General features: G+C 54.1%; 1 protein-coding gene across 2 annotated transcripts; it reads right to left on the bottom strand.

Annotated features, from left to right (window-relative positions):
• On the bottom strand, positions 1–13,907 carry ROBO4 (roundabout guidance receptor 4). Of its 2 annotated transcripts, none has more exons than XM_036123291.2 (18): positions 13,756–13,907; positions 13,129–13,458; positions 12,714–12,871; positions 12,400–12,520; positions 12,014–12,141; positions 11,685–11,913; positions 11,313–11,425; positions 10,459–10,627; positions 10,124–10,306; positions 9,971–10,013; positions 7,424–7,560; positions 7,024–7,287; positions 3,505–3,612; positions 3,194–3,332; positions 2,768–3,013; positions 2,252–2,610; positions 809–1,015; positions 1–673 (listed from the first exon to the last, which is right to left on the bottom strand). In XM_036123291.2, exons 1-18 carry the CDS (start codon positions 13,823–13,825, stop codon positions 663–665), a joined length of 3,015 nt encoding a protein of 1,004 aa, XP_035979184.2. In that variant the 5' UTR covers positions 13,826–13,907; the 3' UTR covers positions 1–662. The 2 variants fall into 2 exon arrangements, with proteins under 2 accessions (XP_035979184.2, XP_077914936.1); XM_078058810.1 differs by having other exon boundaries at positions 3,194–3,239.
• Between the last annotated feature and the right edge of the window lie 3,963 nt (positions 13,908–17,870).

The following is a 17,870-nucleotide window of genomic DNA, read 5'->3' as shown; positions in this document are numbered from 1 at the left end:
TCAAGTCATGACAGTTTTATGGTATCAATTTCTTAAGCTCATAGAGTCCACAGTATGAGGAGGGGGTTCTGTCCTCCATTTTCCCACCTCCCTTCCTTCACAGCTCCCTCCCTGGATCCAAGCTGGCCCCTCTGCCTTGGTAGCAAGGAAGGGCCTCACCGCTTCAGGGCTGGTTGGTGGGTCCTCCTTTCTTCCTCTCCCGGGTGTGGCTGCGGAGAGGTGAGCCTGCCCCTGTGGGAATGAATGGTCCCCCCCCCCGAGAGGGGTGGCTCTGTAAAGCTCCTTCCCTTACCGCCTGTCCCACAAGCTGTTGCTGTCCTCTGGGAAGACCTCTGGCTCCCCCACTTCCCGTGATCCAAGTGGGTGGGGAGATCGGGAGATAAGGCTGCTTCTCAGGCCAGAAGACCTGGCTGTGGGATGGATGGAAGGAGGAGAAAGCAAGGGCAAGGAGTCAGGCCGGGATGGCTTTTTGCTCCCTGAGGGCTCCAGGTCTGCTTTGTGCTTATTTTGTTGCGCTTTCATCTGTTTTCACAATCCCGGAAGGACGAGAGCTCTCCGGGAGTCCGGGCAAGGTGGTCCCCCAGCTGCAGAGAAGTGCAGGCCAAGACTGACACTCCACAGGGGGGTGGTTTGATTCTCTTCTTGGCAGTCTCGGGCACACTTCATGAGGAGTCTGCAGGGGAAGTCGAAGGAGAGTGGAGTTACCCCGCTGCTCCCCCTCTTCTGCCCAACCCCAGGGCTCCTCCCGGCTCCTCCCCAGAATCCCTCAGCCAGGGTCACCATGTCAGCTCGGAAGACAGACACTTACTGCCAGCCTTGGGCTCAGGACGACCGAGCTGACTTCTTCGGGAAGAGATCCGAGAGTCAGGGGGCCAGGGGGGCAGCCCCCTTCCCAGCCGCTGGCTGTGGTGGTCCTCCATGTCCTCCAGCCAGTCTGACCTCCACTCCCACAGGGGCAGGGAGAGGGCGGAGGTCAGGAAGAGGTCATCCCGGGGGGAGGGAGGTGAGGAGGCATCTGTCAGGGAGGGTAGAGTTATTTGTAGAGGGCTGACCTTCACTCTGAGGGACCAGTTTAGGGCAGAATGCTTAGGGCCTGCTTAAAGCACACACCCAACCCGAAAGATAACTTAGCCCCAACTCAGCCCATCAATTCTGGCAGCCATTGGAATGGGTCCATTGGTTTCTTTAGAGAGAATAGCTTAAGCTGTTTCCTCCTAGCCCAGCTCTGGCCTTCTATCCATACTCTCACCCTACACTGCACCCCCCCTCCCTGGGCATTCTTCTCCCTCCGTTATGGGCACTTCTGTCCTGGATAATCCTTGCTTTCCCATTTACAAGCCTGGTTGTTTTTCTTGGAGGCAAAGGGTAGAGTTAGGGTTCATAAGATGGGGAGAGGGGGTCTGACAGAGTATATAAGGAAGTGGGGGTGCCTGGGTGGCTCAGTCAGTTAAGTGTCTGCCTTCGGCTCAGGTCATGATCCCGGGGTCCTGGGATCGAGCCCCGCATCAGGCTCCTTGCTCAGCGGGGAGCCTGCTTCTCCCTCTGCCTCTGCCACTCCCCCTGCTTGTGCTCTCTCTCTCTCTCTCTCTCTCATCAAATAAATAAATAAAATCTTAAAAAAAAAAAAAAAGGAAAGGGCACAGGGAGCCCCGAGCTACTGTCTGTTGACATGGACATAATGGTCCCACTCTGCTCGACAGGTGGAGGGGTGAGCCCAGCTTCTCCTCACCCCAGCCACAGACAGGGCAAGGGGACGGCTTGTAAGCATAGCAAGAGGTAAGAGAGGAAATAGACCTTCCCCTAGTGAGGAGAATCTAAAACAGTGGGTTAGAGTAAATAGAAGAAGTGGGGAACAATCTTTCCTAGAAACCAGTGTCTGGGTTAAGAGGAGGAATCTGGAGGGAGGGCAAGGGGCCTACAGTTGGCTGCCTCTGGGCTTTAGACATGAACATTTTGTCCTTGTTCTTGTGGGTGACCTTGGGCAAGTTAAAAAACCTGTTTGATTTACAGTTTCCTCATTTGGAAAAGAAAGATAAAGAATACCTCATAGAGTTGTTAATATTGAATGTATATATAGGGCTGGGGACAGAATAATCATTCAATAAAAGCTAGCTGTTTTAAGGATTACCACAAAGACAATGGTTAGGAAGCCTTGCCTCTTGGTTGGGGAAAAGGCAGGGAGGGGTTCTTCCAGGAGCTGTGTCTATTCCCAGGGGTGGAGGTGAGACGTGAGGCAGGTGATCTCACATACCCGTGAAGACGCAGTCCGCCTCCCTGGGCTCCAGACCAAAGCCAAAGCTGTCCACGGCCATGGCCAGGGCCCGGGCGAAGTGGGCATCGGCGAGGAAGGAGCCATCAGAGGAGCTGACGAGGCTGGCTCTGGCACTGGGGGCGTTGTCCTCAGAGGCGGAGCCCCAGCCGTTGGCCAAGGAGCCCTCGCTGGGGGTGGGGGTGGGGCAGGGCCGGGGTGGGCACAGCAAGCCCCTCACTTCGGACCCCACCCCTCCTCCAGCCCTGCCCACGTCCGCTAGCTCTGAGGCTGTCGGGATGCTGATGTAGCCGTAGGTGACAGGGGGTGAAGGGGCCCTTGGCATAGGAGAGACGCTATTCCTAGAAGAGAGACAAAACGGGAGACAGGACTAAGGCTGAGGTGGGTAGGCTGGCAGCAGAAACATTCCCGCGGAGGAAGGGCGGGGCCGGGGAGAGATAAGCGTACTCCTGTCCGGTGCTTATCTGTAGTCCTTTGGTCATCCTTCAGGCAACTCACCTGGGGGTCTCTTCACCCTCACTGAGCTCCAGGCACAGGGCCACCTCCTCAGGAGTCAGCACACTGTCCTGATCCTCCCCCAGGGATGACAGTGAAGAGCTGGACAGACGACTGGACTCTGGGCTGGGACCAGAGAGGGAAGAGGCCTGGGGGCTGGAGGGGCTGGGGGGACTGGAGGGGATCAGGATGGGGAGGGGGCCAGCTGGCTGTGGGAGGGAAGAGGAAGCGTGGGGCTCCACAGAGTGCCTGATTGGGGAGAGTGATGACAGGGTGGTTAGTGCAGCCCCTGTCCACCCTCCCCCAGCCCCTGCCCAAGCTCAGCAAACACCCCTCACACCCCTAGTCCCCCAGCCCCTGCCCAAGCTCAGCAAACACCCTCACACCCCTAGTCTCCCAGCCCTGCTTCCTGACCCCATGCCTTCTTACTGCGTCTGCTGACTCTGAGCAGGGGCTCCACGAGAAGGGAGGGGTGCTGGGGGGAGAGGGCGAGAAGCCAGTTCATTGGAGGAGCTGAGGAGCTGCGGTCCCAGGGCCCTCCAGGCAACCAGAGCCTGGGGCACAGCTCCTGGGGAACAATAACCTGGGGGTGAGACCGGCAGAACCCCTACCAGCCCCAGACCCCACCTGCCCCCAAACCCCAGCTTCCTGTCCCCACACCCCACCCACCCAGCCTCCTCAGGGTCAAAAGCAGCCACCCTGCCTCACCCCCTCACTTCCTTTTTCGGGCCTTCTCTCACCTGGGCTTTGGGAAAGGTTCTTGGAGCCTCTATTCCCCAACTCCCAGGCCCAGAGCTCCAGAGGGCGGCTGGCCCGGAGGGGCGGGGAGCTGTTAGCTTGCTGCAGCTCTGCAAAGGCAAGAGTCAGTGGGTGGGGGGCAAGCCAGGGTGGGGGGCAAGCCAGGGTGGGCCTTGCAGACTCCAACCACAAGCTCTATCTTCAGCCGGTCATTCAGTTAAGCTCTAGGGTCCCTGAACCCAGAGAAAAGAGGGAAGAACCTCCCTCCGTTCTCCCCACCCTCACCTTCATGCAGGCAGCTATGATAAGGGAGGAAGGTAGCACTAGGCTCAGAGTCAAAAGACCTGCACTCACAGCCCAGCTCAGTTACGTAGTTGCTGTGTGACCTCAGGTAAATCCATTAACTTTTCTGAGCTTTGGTTTCATTTGGGAACACCCAGTCAAATGATAGTTTTGCCAATCTTAATTTATTTATAAACACAGATTGGGAAGTTCCTGGTGCCTAAAAGATACTTTGACAATTTTCTTTTCCTTACTGTATACATTCCCATCTTCCTGATCTCTATACCCTCGCCTTGCTACTCCTCTCATGAATTTTGGCCCTGTGAAGACAAATACCCCTTCTTTTCTTGGAGAGAATCTGTTCATTTCCATCTCTCACATTACAAATATCTTACAATGTTCTGGATCACCTTGCCCTGAGAAACCTGAGTATCTCTCACTTGGGAAGAAGGGTTGGACTGTCAAGTTGAGCCGAGTGGGTAAGACAACCCCACACCTTACCGGGTGTAACAGGAGAGAGTCAGCTGAGAAGAGGACCTCTAGACGAGGAAGATGGGTTGGTCTCACCCAGGGAGGCAATGCGCTGCCCATAGATATTTGATGATATTTGTTGAATGAATGAGCAAATGGATGGATAATATCAGAGATGTAGATGTCAACACGAGGTGAGAAGAATCACAAGATGGCGGCTACCATCTGGCTCACACGGCCACTTAAGAGACAGGGCTCTGAGTGAACTCTGACAACAGAGAAGCTGAGGTAACTGAAGGAACAGACCCAGCTGTGTGCAGTGACCCAAAGCATGCTTCTTGGTCAGGCCAAAACCCAAATGGATCTAAGTTTAAACCAGAAGGGAACTGGGAGGGTAATGGAGGGAAGAGATTTTCCCAAGACCAGGAACCAGGAAAATATCAAGGAGAAAAGAAGCAGCCTTCAGATTAGTGTCACATGATCAGAAGCTCAGTTAGGAAAGGGGTTCCGTCCTTGAGAAATCAGAGACCAGGCAGGACCCTCGAGGCTTAGCTGTCTAATTGGTCTGATCTTGAATTTTGGAGGCCAAAAATGGGCAGGTTCAGAGCAGGGACGAGATCAAGGCTACAGCATTCACCAAGACTATCTGAGCCCTGGGAATCCATGTACAGCGGCCAGACCTTCTGAGCCATTGGGATGAAAACCCACACAGCGCCCAGACTTCCTCCACCAAAATTTCCTTTTGTTCCTACGCTGTTTTGTTTTTTTAAATGTATTTCCTTTATTTGTTGTGTGACCTAGGGAGTCCTGGAGGCCAACTTCAGGTGCTCCAACTCTATTATCAACGGCTTTGTCTCATCTAGTTCTGGTTTCCTGAGTAAGCTCAGAAAAGGGGACACATGTTGGTTGGTTGGTGTGGACAAGGAAGAGGAAAGGCCAGTCCTAGAAAAGGCCACCTTTGTCCCAGCCCGTTCTATTTCCTCTAAAGGATTCTAGTCACAAAAGCCTCCTTCCACCATGCTTGCAATTACTTGGGTTTTACTTTTCAGTGTTATTTGAGCAAACTACACGATAAAAATGTTATCAAGGTTAGGTCAAATCTCATTGGGCATACCTGAATGGCAAGAAATATTTGTTTGAAATCACTAAGTGATTAGGATACTCAGTGTATGTATCTGGCAGAGTGGAACTAAGAACCTGATATAATGGATGAAACATGAGAGAGTGTAGTTGTGGTGGGGAAAAAAACCCCAACTAAGGTCAAATAATAAGAAAAAGGAATGAGCAGGTCAAGGGGTATAGGGGGGCACTGAGAGAGTTTGTCAGTGTCAGAAGACAAAGAATCCTCAGTCTTTCGCAGACTAAGTGACAGCAGTAGATCCAACTGCATGGCTCTGGACAAGACCATAGCACGGTCTTGCTGCTGCTGGGGTCCCAGGAACCAGAGATGGGCCATTGAGTGTCACCGGTGTAGGGGAGCTCCTGTGGGGCTGGGGTGAGGAGACACCGAAGCCTCACCTCAGAATTGGAACCTGTCTTAAGAGTTGGCTGTAGAAAACTACTTACATTTCCCCCCCAGTAGTATTAATGTTCTAGGATGGGCTATACATCATATCCAAGTCAGTGTAGTTCTCCATGGGAAGGCGGGTTTTTAAATGGGATTTTTTCAACCCCTTTTTAGCTGCTATTTCATTACCACCGAGAATTCCTAATGCTAGAGTTGTGAGGCGAAGCTGGAAAGAATGCCAACTTTGCTAAAATTAGAGTCATAAAATTCTGGATATTGGACAACCTCTTAATTACTCTGAATCCATCTCTGTCTTCATGAAAGTTGGATTATATCCACTAAAAAAAAAAAGAAAGGAATTGGCTGTAGGACATTTGTAAGGCTTACTAATCAGCACAGAAGGCTCATGAAGACAGCAGGTGGAGTGCAGGCCAATGTTCAGAAAGAAGAGAAACTAGTCAGTGGTAGAATAGAATCTCTCAAGGGAGCTCCCGGAGGGTGGCCTTTGGAAGCAGACCATTCTGGCTTCAAATCTGAGTTTAGCTTACTGACTTGTGGGGTTTTGAACAAGTTACTCATTTCTGATCCTCTTTCCCCATCTGCAAAATTAGAGAAATAATACCTAGCCAATAGGTTGGGGCTAATTTTAAATGAAATAACAAATACGTAAGGCACCTAACATCTAGTAGTTGCTAAAGAAACAGACACTCTGATTTTTTCTCTCTGGGAAGGCAAAGCTGGGAGGCGGAAGTCAGGAGAGAAATCTGGGCAGAAAGGAACGACTCATTCTTCTCTGGGAAGTGAGTTGGGAGTCAGTGCACGGGGAGGCCCCGGGCACAGTGCACAAGGAGATCAGGCTCCAGGCTAGCACTGCTCACATGCTTTCAGGTTCTAACGTTACTTATATGCTGGTCAGCCGCTCTCCTTAGACTCTGAGCCCTCAGATGGCAAGAGCTGTCTCTTGTGTCCCCATGGCTGGCTTACAGTGGTGCTTAGGAAATGTCTGCCAAATTCAAATGCGTACAAAAGTCGGCCCATGACTGGTGTTGCCACGTGGAAACAGCACAGCGTAAAGAAAAGCAGAGGCCAGCACACCCCTGGCTGAGTGCTCTGGTGATAGTGGGGAGACCCTGTGTCTACCATGGCTGGGACAGAGCCCCCATCCGGCTGCGAGGCCCCCGGGCCACGTTCCCACCACGTTCCCATTCCTGTTCCCTCCTGCCACCGGCTCTAGGCTGTGTCTCTCCTCCCCATTCCTTACCCTGCTTCTTTTTGGCCTTCCAAGCCTCTGCAGGGGCCAGAGGCAAGCGCGGAGAAGCGAGGCCCCGGCGGCTGCAGAGGCTGTCTGGACTGGGCCAGGGGCTGGAGAGCCGGGCCAGCTGGGGTGGGAGACGCCTGACAGCTGGGGTCTTGGGGCTTGGCCGGGCTGGGGGGCCGGAAGGCAGCTCAGCGATGAGAGAACCATAAAAAGTGCTGGTATCGGGAAGCAGGGGCACACCCGGGCTTCGGAGATCCCAGGAGATCACTGCGGTAGGACGACAGGAAGAATTACGGCGAGGGCATCCCACCGCGCAACCCGCATCTCCAGCCCTGCGGAGGGGGTGATCCTCTTCCCCCCGCCACCCCCGTTGGGCCCCGCGGCCCCCACTGCGCATGCTCACAGGAGCGACGACAGTCCCGGGGGTCCCGGGGGTCCACGCCCAGCCTGCTACTGAGGCTGCTGCTGCTGCTCAGGTCCCGGGAGCCGGAGGTGGAGCGCCAAGTGTCTGCCAGCCAAGGGGAGTCGCTATGATCCATCCTGGGGCGATGGAGGGTGGGGGCGGGGCAGGAGAAGCGAGGTGAAGCGAGAACATAATTGGCCAAGACCTCCAGCTCGGAGGGTCGCAGAGGGGGTGGTAGCAGCTTTATTCTCCCTGCTGGCTAGCCCTTCACAGACTCCTGAAGATCTCCGACCTGGTGCCCCAAACTCAGTGGTCTTTTCTTATCCTGGGACCAGGGCAAGTCCAAGTGGCCCAGAACCAGGAGGCGTTGAAGGGAGACGGCTATGTGCGGAGACAAAGAGGACACGGATCTGGGGGCAGACAAACCCGCTGTGAAAATCCCCATCTGCCGCAGCCTAGCTGTGCAGCCCTGGGCAACGAGGTCTACCAGCCTCTTGGAGCCCCGGTTCTTTATCTGTAAAAGGGCTACAAAAAATAAGCCTTCCATATAAGGCTGATGTTGTGAGTGGAAATGAGGAAATGTGAGATCATTCAGCTGGCAGGGCGGGAGTCTGCTCCTTCTCTACCTCCAGTCTGGTTCCCTTTGAACTGGGTGCCCTGCTGGCTGCCTGAGTAATCTTGCAAGAATAGGGATCAGACCAAAGCAATTCTCTGCCTAAAACCTTCAGTGGCTCCCCATTTACCAGGATAGAGCCCAGCTGCCTAGCATGGCTAACAGGGCCCTTGTCGGTCTGCCTGCCAGCTCCCTAATCTTATCCTTTACTCTGACCCATCTTGCACCTTATGTCCCAGCCAGCCCAAATGGCTTATGTTTCCCTATGAACATAGCAGGCTAGGTTTTGCTGCTCCTTTTCCCTTCCCCTTCTTTTGTCAGGGTGATTGTGGAATCTTCCTCCCATATTTCCCCATCCTACCCCCCTTTCCACGAATCTTGTGCATGTTTCTGCACTTCTTTTTTTTTTTTTTTAAGATTTATTTATTTATTTGAGAGAGAGAGAGAGAGAGCATGTGAGTGAGCGGGGGGAGGGGCAGAGGGAGAGGGAGAAAGAGAGAGAATCCTCAAGCAGACTCCCTGCTGAGCGCAGAGCTAGATCCCAGGAACCCTGAGACCATGACCTGAACTGAAATTAAGAATTGGCTGCTTAACCAACTGAGCCACCCAGGCACCCCCATGTTTCTGCACTTCTAACACTGGATTGCATTCGTATGCTAACATAGCTGTCGCTGCCTGGACGCAGAGTTCCTGGTGGTGTGGAGCCTGTGCTAAGAAATGAATGAACACAGAACCATCAGAATGGAATCCCTCTGGGGCGCCTGGGTGGCACAGTTGGTTAGGCGTCTGACTCTTGGTTTCGGCTCAGGTCCTGATCTAAGGGTTCTGAGATTGAGCCTCGCATGAGGCTCTGCACTCAGTGTGGAGTCTGCTTAAGACTCTTTCTCCCTCTCCCTCTGCCCCTCCCCCATCTCTCTCTCTCTCTCTTTCTCAGATAAATAAATAAGTCTTAAAAAAAAAGAGAATGGAATCCCCCTCAAAGACAAGGGATAAAGTCCCAGGGGATCCAGAGAAGGTTCAGGGTAGAGCAGACAAAGCCCAGGAAGTAGCTGGAAAAGAAAGGCCAGTGAGCACAGAATAATGCAGGAATATGGCCCCAGCCAGCTTGGAACCTTGCTCTGGGCTGAAACACTGACAGCAAAACAGTAGCCCAAGGGCTGGATGTGTCTGGCACAGAGTAGGTGCTTGATAAACTTGTTGAAAGATGCAGACTTGGAATGTGAAGCCCTTCAGAGGAAATCCAATGAGATAAAGAGCAGGAGAAGGTGGGCAGAGTTGAAATGGTTATTTAGTGTAAAACTCAGCCAATAAGAAAAAAAGGATGTTTTCTTTCTTAGCATCATGTCTCATAACCACAGACTTGCTTTGGCAGCCAAAGACCCTTGGAGCAGGTGTACCTGCCCCCTGACCCTGATATTGAGAACAAGGAGGAAGAATCGAGACCATAGGGGCAGAGCGCCCTCTGCTGGAACTGTGGGTGATTACTGGCGAAGGAGCGATCCCTCAATAGGTAGGTGATTTCCTGAATGCAAAGGCACAGCTAGGTAGACACTGGGTGTACAGAGAAAATTAGAAATTAGACTGGTCTTCCCATGCTAGTTATTCCCCACCTAGCAGAACCAGTCAGCAGGAGAGTCCAGTAAGTATTAGTGAGAGGTGGGCGACAAGCGCACCAGCTATTAGCAGTGTGGCCTTGGGCAAAGTCACTTAAGTCATGAGTCTCAGTTTACTCAACTGTCCAATGAGGTGATAGGAACATAAATGAAAGAGAAATTAATTCTCTCTTGGAGTTCAGGAGAGATTTGGGTAGTAGGATCCCAAAGTGCGTGGCAGCAGGAGAGAGAATATTCCATCCAATTCTCCGTCCCGGCTCCACTGTCCCTTGGCCCCTCGGCCCCTACCTCACCTCAAGCCCCTCCCCTCTCATCTCTCACCTGTGCTTTAGGATGGCGTCCTCACTGGTGTATCTGTACAGACCTGGGCGAGGGCAAAAGGGAGGCTAAATCCCGAGTGTCCAGCACCGGGCCTGAGATCTAACCCCTGTATTGTTCTGCGTCGACCACCCGGGAGCCCACTGCGTCTCTCACCTGGGCCCAGGTGCACCCCTGCTCGGCGCCGGCGGTGGACACACACGGCGGTGCCCAACAGCAGCAGCCAGAGCAAAACACCCCCACCAGCAATCACTTCTGGCCGCTTCAAGGTGGCCCTCAGCTGCTCCAGGGTCCAGGGACCATCACTGAGTTCTTGGGTGGCTCGCTCCATGGCCCGCTCTGTATGGGGATTCGTGCTCAGTGGGCGAGGCGGGGAGGGCGGGGAGAGTGGGGCAGACAATGAACTGGAGGGCTGAGATGTGAGTAGGGAGAGAGGAAGGTGGGAAGGGGGGCTCACGGGGTGTGGGTGGGCTGGTGGGCACTGCCCTCACCTAGAAGGAGGCAGACGGGGCTACTGGGGGGCCCAGCCCCGGCACCAGTGATGGCAGCCACTTGCACGCAGTAGGAACCTGGCTTTCGGGTGGCGATCTCCAGCTGGGTCTGCTCAGCCACCACAGTCCAGTTGGCTGGGGGCAGCGAGGTGTTGCCCAAGCTCCAAACCTGAGGCACAAGCGGAGCTGAGCAATGGTCCCCCTGCACCATCCCAGCAGCTGAGCCCTTCATCTCTGGGCATGTGGCCACCCTGGGGACATTCCCTCCACCCCGTGCAGCCATGCTTCTTATTCCCTTCCCCCTGCAGAGTGAGAGAGACCTCTCTCTAGCCTGGCAGAAGCAGGGCCAAAGCAATCTGCTAACATAGACGGTAGGCCGTGGCTCTCAACCTTCACTGTGCTTCAGGGTCACTGGGAGGGTTTGTTAAAAATCCAGGTTACTAAGCCCATCCCTGAGTTTCTGATTCACGAAGCCTGGGAAGGACCCAGGGGGTTGCGTTTCTAACACGTTGTCGGGCGCTGCTGGTGCGGCTGGTCCCAGAACCCCATTCTGAGGCCACCGCCTTAGAAGCTGGGAGTCAGACGCAGCCCGGTTTGATTCCTGTTCTGCTTCCTGCACCTGTGACCTGGGCCTCACTTTCCACGTCTGTAAAGTAGGGATAATCACCCAGGACGGACAGCGAGACAAAAATGAGATCAGGTAGAAAAGTGCTTGGCAGGGGCTGGCAAAACCTCGCTCAGCAGCAGTGAGTTTCCCTTGCTTCTCTGCACGGGGGCTGTTTCTCAGTGCCCAGAGCAAGGGTATGCAGGGTGTCAGGGAAGAAGGATGTCCCGGCACCACCAGGAAGGGGTACCTGGTAGCCACGGATGATGCCATTGTGGTTTTCAGCAGGTGGTGGGACCCAGCTCACAAGGACGCTGCTGTTGCCAGGCTTTAAGGTCACCTCCTGGGGAGGGGCACTGGGCACTGGAGGGGAGGAAGAGAGGCTATAAGGGATGCTGAAGGAGGGGACTCTAGGAAATAGAGCTGGGACGGGAATGTGGTCACAGACCACACTGATAAGAATAGGAGCTTCTTGCAGCTCTGCTTGCTGGCCATGGCAGAAGGGAGCCTGGGACTAAGGCCCCCCTCCCCCCCAGACTGGAGTGGGACGGTCCAGGGGCCCACAGACAGGAAGGTGCCGGAGAGTATATACTGCTGAGTCCTGCGGGCATCTGTCTCTGACCTTGTTCGGGCAGCCTCAGGAGCAGCACGTTGCTGTCAGGGCCTTGAGCCCGGCCAGAGGATGGTCTCACTTTGAACTCGTAGTCTTGGCCCCAGAGGAGGCCTCCAAGCTCTGCGCTCTGCCAGCCAGCCAGCAGGGCCTCTGCCCACGGAGCTCCCGGGCCTCCTGGGGCCGTCTGGACCCTGAACAGGGCTGTGTAGGACTGAGCAGGTGCCGCAGGGCCGCTCACCTGGGAAAGAGTCCAGAGGAAGGATGGGGGTCAAGGAGTTTAGGACCAGCTCTTCCTTGAGCTTCTGGACTGGCACCCACCCCTAGGTCCTGGGCCTTACCTTCCAGCTGAGCCACACAGCAGGCTCAGGCCTGGTGCTCTTTGCGGGGTCTGGGTTCAGCAAGGTCACATTTTCCAGCTGAATGTGCACAGCCAACAGCTCCAGAGGCTCCTTATAGTTCTGGGGCTCTGTGGGGAGCATAGGGATGTTCTGGGGCCTATAGGCCAGAGTGATGAGAGACTGAGGGATGAAACAGCCCCCAGACTTAGAGCAACCACAATTCCCAGATTTCCCAGTCTAGAGCACTCCTATTTCTCCTCTAGGATGGGGGAACTCTCTTTAAATGGGGTCCCCCATCACTCTGATCCCGATCCCAGGTTGATCCCCACATACCCTAAGCCCAGCCCAAACCAGGCCCTAACTTGAGCTGACCACCCTCGCCTTACCCTGGACAGATACCCTGGCTGCCCGGCTCTCCCGTCGTCCTGCACTATTGGTGGCCACACACATATAGGTCCCCTCGTCGCTCTTCTCTGCTCTTGCGATCTGCAGGGAGCCCCTGGAGACCTGTCAAGGCCAAGTGCTTCGTGAAGTCTCCATGTGGGGAGGGGCTCTGACTGGGGAGGGAAACTTAGGCCTCACTGCCTTCCCTTCCTCAAATTCTGCGAGGGACATGGGGCCGGGGGGCGGGTCACTCCCTCCGGGTGTGCCCCATTCCACTCAGAACCGGGGAAAGCACGGGGAAGGGGGCTACACTCACCGTGTGCCGCCCTGGCTGGAGGGCCAGGGGTTTGCCATCCTTCCACCAGGAGACTGTGGGCTCTGGGTGGCCCCAGGGCGGCCCACACTCCAAAACCACCTGCTCGCCCACTGTGGCCACTGTATCCTGAGGCTGGGTCAGGAAATCCTCCCGAAGGTCTGCGGGCACGATGGAGGGTCAGCAGGGAGGAGCGTGCAGTGCTCCCCTCCACAGAGGCCCGGCCTCCGTGCCTCCTACTACACTCGCCCCATTCGGCTTTACCCACCTTTTCACTGCCTTGTGTTCACTCTTCAGAGCCCCAGCCCTCAGTTCTCCCCGGCCAGGCCTTCCCTCACAGACGGCCCCCCAGATATCCTCACCTCAGGCATCGGGCCCCAGGCGTGCGCCACCCTGGGCCTCCCCTCCCAGGCCTTACCAGCCGCAGACAGCCGAGCCGCTCTGCTGACGGCTGTGCCCAGCTGGTTGCTGGCCTCGCAGGTGTAGACACCCAGGTCTGTGGATAGGGCCTGCTCGTCCTGGGCAGGTCCCCGGGCAGGGGGCCGCAGCAGCAGGAGTGTTCCATCAGGTAGGAGGTGGTGGATGTCCGGGGGCACCATGCTCAGGGGCTGCCCGTTCAGCAGCCAGCGGATGGTGGGAGGTGGCTGGCCCGAGGCTCGGCAGCTCATTTTGGCGGGGCCTGGGCCCTGGAGCAGCTGGTCCTGGGGGTGGACTAGGATCTGGGGTGGGGAGTCCTGGGCCTTGCCTCCTGGAAGGGAAAGGGGGGCGGAGCCCAGTCTGACTACCAACAGGACCCCCCAAATCCCTGACATCTCTTCTGCCTTCTCTTGTCTGAAGATAGCTTCCAATAACAAGCTAGCCAGGAGGGGAGAGGGCTACACACAGGGTGTCCAGGCAGAGCCCTTAATCTGTCTCTGTCTGTCTCCGTCTCACACATACATCATCATCACCACCATCGTCATCACCATTGCTGGCACCCCTGCTGCCAAAGGGAAGGCCTTGGATCAAGGGAGCAGGGTCTAGGAGAGGGGACGGCCACACTCACCCGTGACAAGCAGAAGCAGGAGAGACAGGGGCCCCGGGGCCCCAAGGAGGCCCGCTCCTCCAGAGCCCATGGCTGCTCTCGGGCCTCTAGCCTTGCCCGCAAGCACTTTGTCCTGCCGCTCCAAGCTCACAGCGGAGGGAAGGAGGGGCGGGGAGGGGTGGTGGTGGTTGTTTGTGACGGAGCCTCTGCCCCAGGAGGGAAGCAGCTTTGAGGAAGCCCATGCTTCCTGCCTGGCCCTCCGAGCCTTGGAGAACGGGGAGGAGACCAGCAGAGAGAAACTCTCTGCCCTTGACCCTCTAGCCATAACCCCTGACTCCAGCTCTGGCCCTAAGGTTTACCTTGGGGTCTAGTCTGGGATTTCCTAAAGGTGATCTTCACACTGATGTAATTCCAAGCACAGCCTTCAGCCTCTATTTAAACCTTGATGCCATTCCTGGTCCCTTGGCTCCAAGCGCTTCCCTGCCACAGTGGAACGGAGACCCAGGGGTGGAGTCTCAGGGCACCGCGTTGGGAAGCTGAGGGTAGAGAAAAGTGGGCCAACGCAGCAAGGGGGAGGGAGGCACGAGTGTACTGTCATCCCACAGCCCATCCACCCAAGGATGGGGGGGTGGGTAGGACAGAAGATGGGAAGGCTTTAGGGGCTCTGGGAGAAGCTGGGAGGTGTCCACGGTGTGTTCCTACTCACTGGGAGAAAAATGAAATAAGCTGTGGGAGACCTTGGGCCAGTTCCTTCACCCTTGCCAATTGGTTTCCTTACCTATAAAGTAGGAGTAATAGTAATAGTCCCCACCTTGGGGGCTGGAGTGAGAATGAGATGTGATCGTGCATGAAATCACTTAGAACAACGCCGAATGCACTCTAAGTGATGGGAAAGGGCTAGCCAATATTGTTATTTATTTATTTTTATGCACACGCCATCACCTTAACTATTCAAGCATCCTTGGCAGGGATATTTCTCAGGGTCTTTCCAGCCCTGGAACCTTGTGTCTACAACAGGCAAGCCTTGTAGCTTCTGAGCCTGCAACGTCTGTGCTCACCCTGCCGTTCCTTCCCGCCCCCTCCCCTAGAGAGACGCGCCGCTCTCCCCTCTCAGAGCCCAGCTCCTGTTTACAGGTCTCTTCCTCCCGAATCTGGAATCTCAGCCATTTCCTGGAGCTGTTCCCGGAAGGCCAAGGCCAGGCGCTGGGGCTCAGCGGAAGAGTGTCCAGCCTTTGTTCCCCATTGTTCCTGGCCAGCTCCTCTGTGGGGCCCCTAATGCAGCTGACTTCCTCCCTTCCTCCCCCTTCCCAGCCTGGCCTCAGCGCCAGCCACAGCCACAGCCCTAGGCCTCCTTCACTCCTTCTCTTTCCCCTCAAACGCAGACCAACACACATAAAGACAGAGCAAGAGAACACCATAGTCTCTAGAAAGTGGGCATTTCCAGTGAGTAAAGAACAGACGGAGTGAAAGCAACATAATGAAAGAGCTGCAAGGATAGGACTTGGGGTTAGAGAGCAGAGTCTGGTATTTCAGAAGTGGAAGAGCTAAGGGCAGTGACAAGGTCCGGGGCAGGAGCATAGGCATCTGTGTGCCCGGCAGAGTGGAGTAGAGTTTAGGGGGTCAAGGATCTGGGAGGCCAGAGTGATGAAGGGGGTATTCATGTGGACACCGAAGTCATCCAAGGACAAGACAAGGAAGGATGTTGTCGGACAGATGGATTTACCGTACCTACTGACAACTTGGGATTTTCCCGGGTCTGGATCCCCCAAGCCCGTCTGACCCCGGACTGCCTGCTGTCGGTAGTCTTTCTTTAATCTCTTCTGCTTATCCATTGGACTTGGGGAACCCAACCAAGTTCTCTGCTCATGAGTTGAACCAACTGGATTGTACTCAAATCTCTACAATCCATAAAGATGGTATAGGAGGGCAAGTCTCAAAAGAATTCAGACTCGTGGCTAGCCCTATCCTCAGGTACACAGTGGGGAGAGGTGCCAGTGCTGAACAACAGGAACGGAGCCCCAGAGGGAGGCTACAGCAGCCCGAGGAGCTGCCCCTACCCCACAGTCACGGCCTCATCCCTGGAGATCTTCAGCACAGCCTGCCTCCATTCCCGGACTCTTGGAGGGCCAAGTGCTAAGAACTGGGCTGTTCCTGGGAGACACTGAGACTCTCCTCACTCAGTCCAAGCATCCAGGGCATCCAGGGATCTGTGGAATGATGGCCAAGGGGACTTCCCAACAGTAAAGTGTGTCTGGGTGGCTCCCAGAGATCACAGTGCTCATTTCCAGCAACCACGCCTTGCAGCATCTGTATTGTCTCATTTCCACACATTAAGGAAGAGCCTACTGCATGAGTCATGCGGATGAGGTTAGTCAATGGGAGCTGTCTCCAGTTATTTCAAGGAAGCTTTGCTGTGGGGCCAGTGACCAGTTTACATAGCATCTTCCTTCACCTCCTGGTTTTAGAATTTTGCGTTTTTGGGAGTAATTCTTTAGTTGCTTGTCAGGGGAAAGAGAGAGGAGAGGAGTTCAGCGTCCTCCTGAAGGACCCTCCAGGGGACATGGTTTCCCATATCTGGCTCCTGGCTTCTCTGGCTTCTTATTCTATGTTCTCTGAAGATGCAGCCAGGGGCTCCTGCTGGGCAAGCTGGTAGGGCAAAATATATGAATTCAAGTAGGATTTGAAGTCAGCTACACTTAGGCGTAGATCCTGGTTTCACTGCTTACTGGCAGAGAGACCTTGAATAAGTCACATAACCTCTCTGAGCCCCACTTTCCATATCTGTAAAGTGTTTGTGTGAGGTTTATGGAGAGTGGATACGGAAGTGCTTAGAAAATATTAGATATGTGTTAATTATCTCTTGAGTGTTCTGGGAATGCCATACCCCCTCCCTGACCAACACAGCCACAGCCAGCCCCAAGGACCTGGAGGCACTCTTTCTGGTCTTGAGATCCTGCCCTTTTGGTCTTCTGGTTTTGCTTTCTTTTTTCCTCTTTGCTTGAGTCTGTTTGGTCCCAATCTCCAAGTTCTCATTTTTGTTGCAGGATGCCAATGGTTGGAGGGAAACTGAGTCAGGAGCGGAGACAGTAATGAACTTCTCTAAGCTGAATGGAAAGGTTGCCCTGATGCCACCTCACTGGCACAACATCTGTTCCCTAGTTCCTGGTCCCTAGTTCCTGGTCCCATCGACGTCACGGGCAATTTCAAGGTCCATGATGGGACTCACATCTAATACTTTCAACCCTACAGTTTCTTGACCTTTTTGACACCAATGACTATGGGTCATCCTGGACCAAACATTGGAGATTGGATCAAATGGAGATTTCCAAGGCTGCTAGCATCAGCATTTAACCGTCTGCTCACATGTCCAAGAAGAAAAGGAGATCAGTTACTGTACTTTGTGTTCAACCTGTCAATGACTTCCAGGGCTTTAAAGACCACCAGGAGCATACTTGTTATTGAACAGGTGGGATTTATTACTCCTTGCAGCTAAGGAACGTGCACACCATGGGGAACTGTGCAGTGTCTCAGTAAGAGACACTTAACTTACTCAGTAAGAGACTTACTCGGGTGTTAGAAAGAATCAATTATAGGATTTGGGCTTTGACTGGGTGATATTGGGGAGGGTCCTAGGAAGTGGAGCTTTGCTCTAAATTGGGTGTTCTCAGGAATCAGGGATAATTCTATGATTCTTTGCAGAAGAGTGTCTTTAATAATTTCCTTGCTATGTAGTAGATCAAGTCATTCTTTTTCTTTTTCTATTATGAACAGTGCTGCCCCTAACCTTCATTTTCTATGTCTCCTAGTGTAACTATAAGTGTTTAAGAGTCTCTCTAGGGAATACATAAACCTAGTAGTAGGATTTCTGGGTCTTGGGGCATACAAATATTCAACTTTAGATGGTAACGATTGTTTTTCAAATCAGTTGGTTGTACCAATGTCCTTGAGCCACATCCCCAGAACAGTTGGTAAACCTCTTAATTTTTGACAATCTAGCATGTAAAATAATATTTTATTATTGTCTTAATTTGCATTTGCCTGATTAAATAATAAAGCTGAACACTTTTTCAAGTGTTTACTCCCCATTTGCCTTTTCTCTTCTGGGAAGTATTTGTTTCTATCTTTGGTTCATTTTT

This window comes from Halichoerus grypus, chromosome 11 (assembly GCF_964656455.1).
Source record: "Halichoerus grypus chromosome 11, mHalGry1.hap1.1, whole genome shotgun sequence".
Taxonomy (NCBI): Eukaryota; Metazoa; Chordata; class Mammalia; order Carnivora; family Phocidae; genus Halichoerus; species Halichoerus grypus.
Note: the sequence above shows the minus strand (reverse complement) of the source record. Positions and strands in the feature narration are given on the sequence as shown.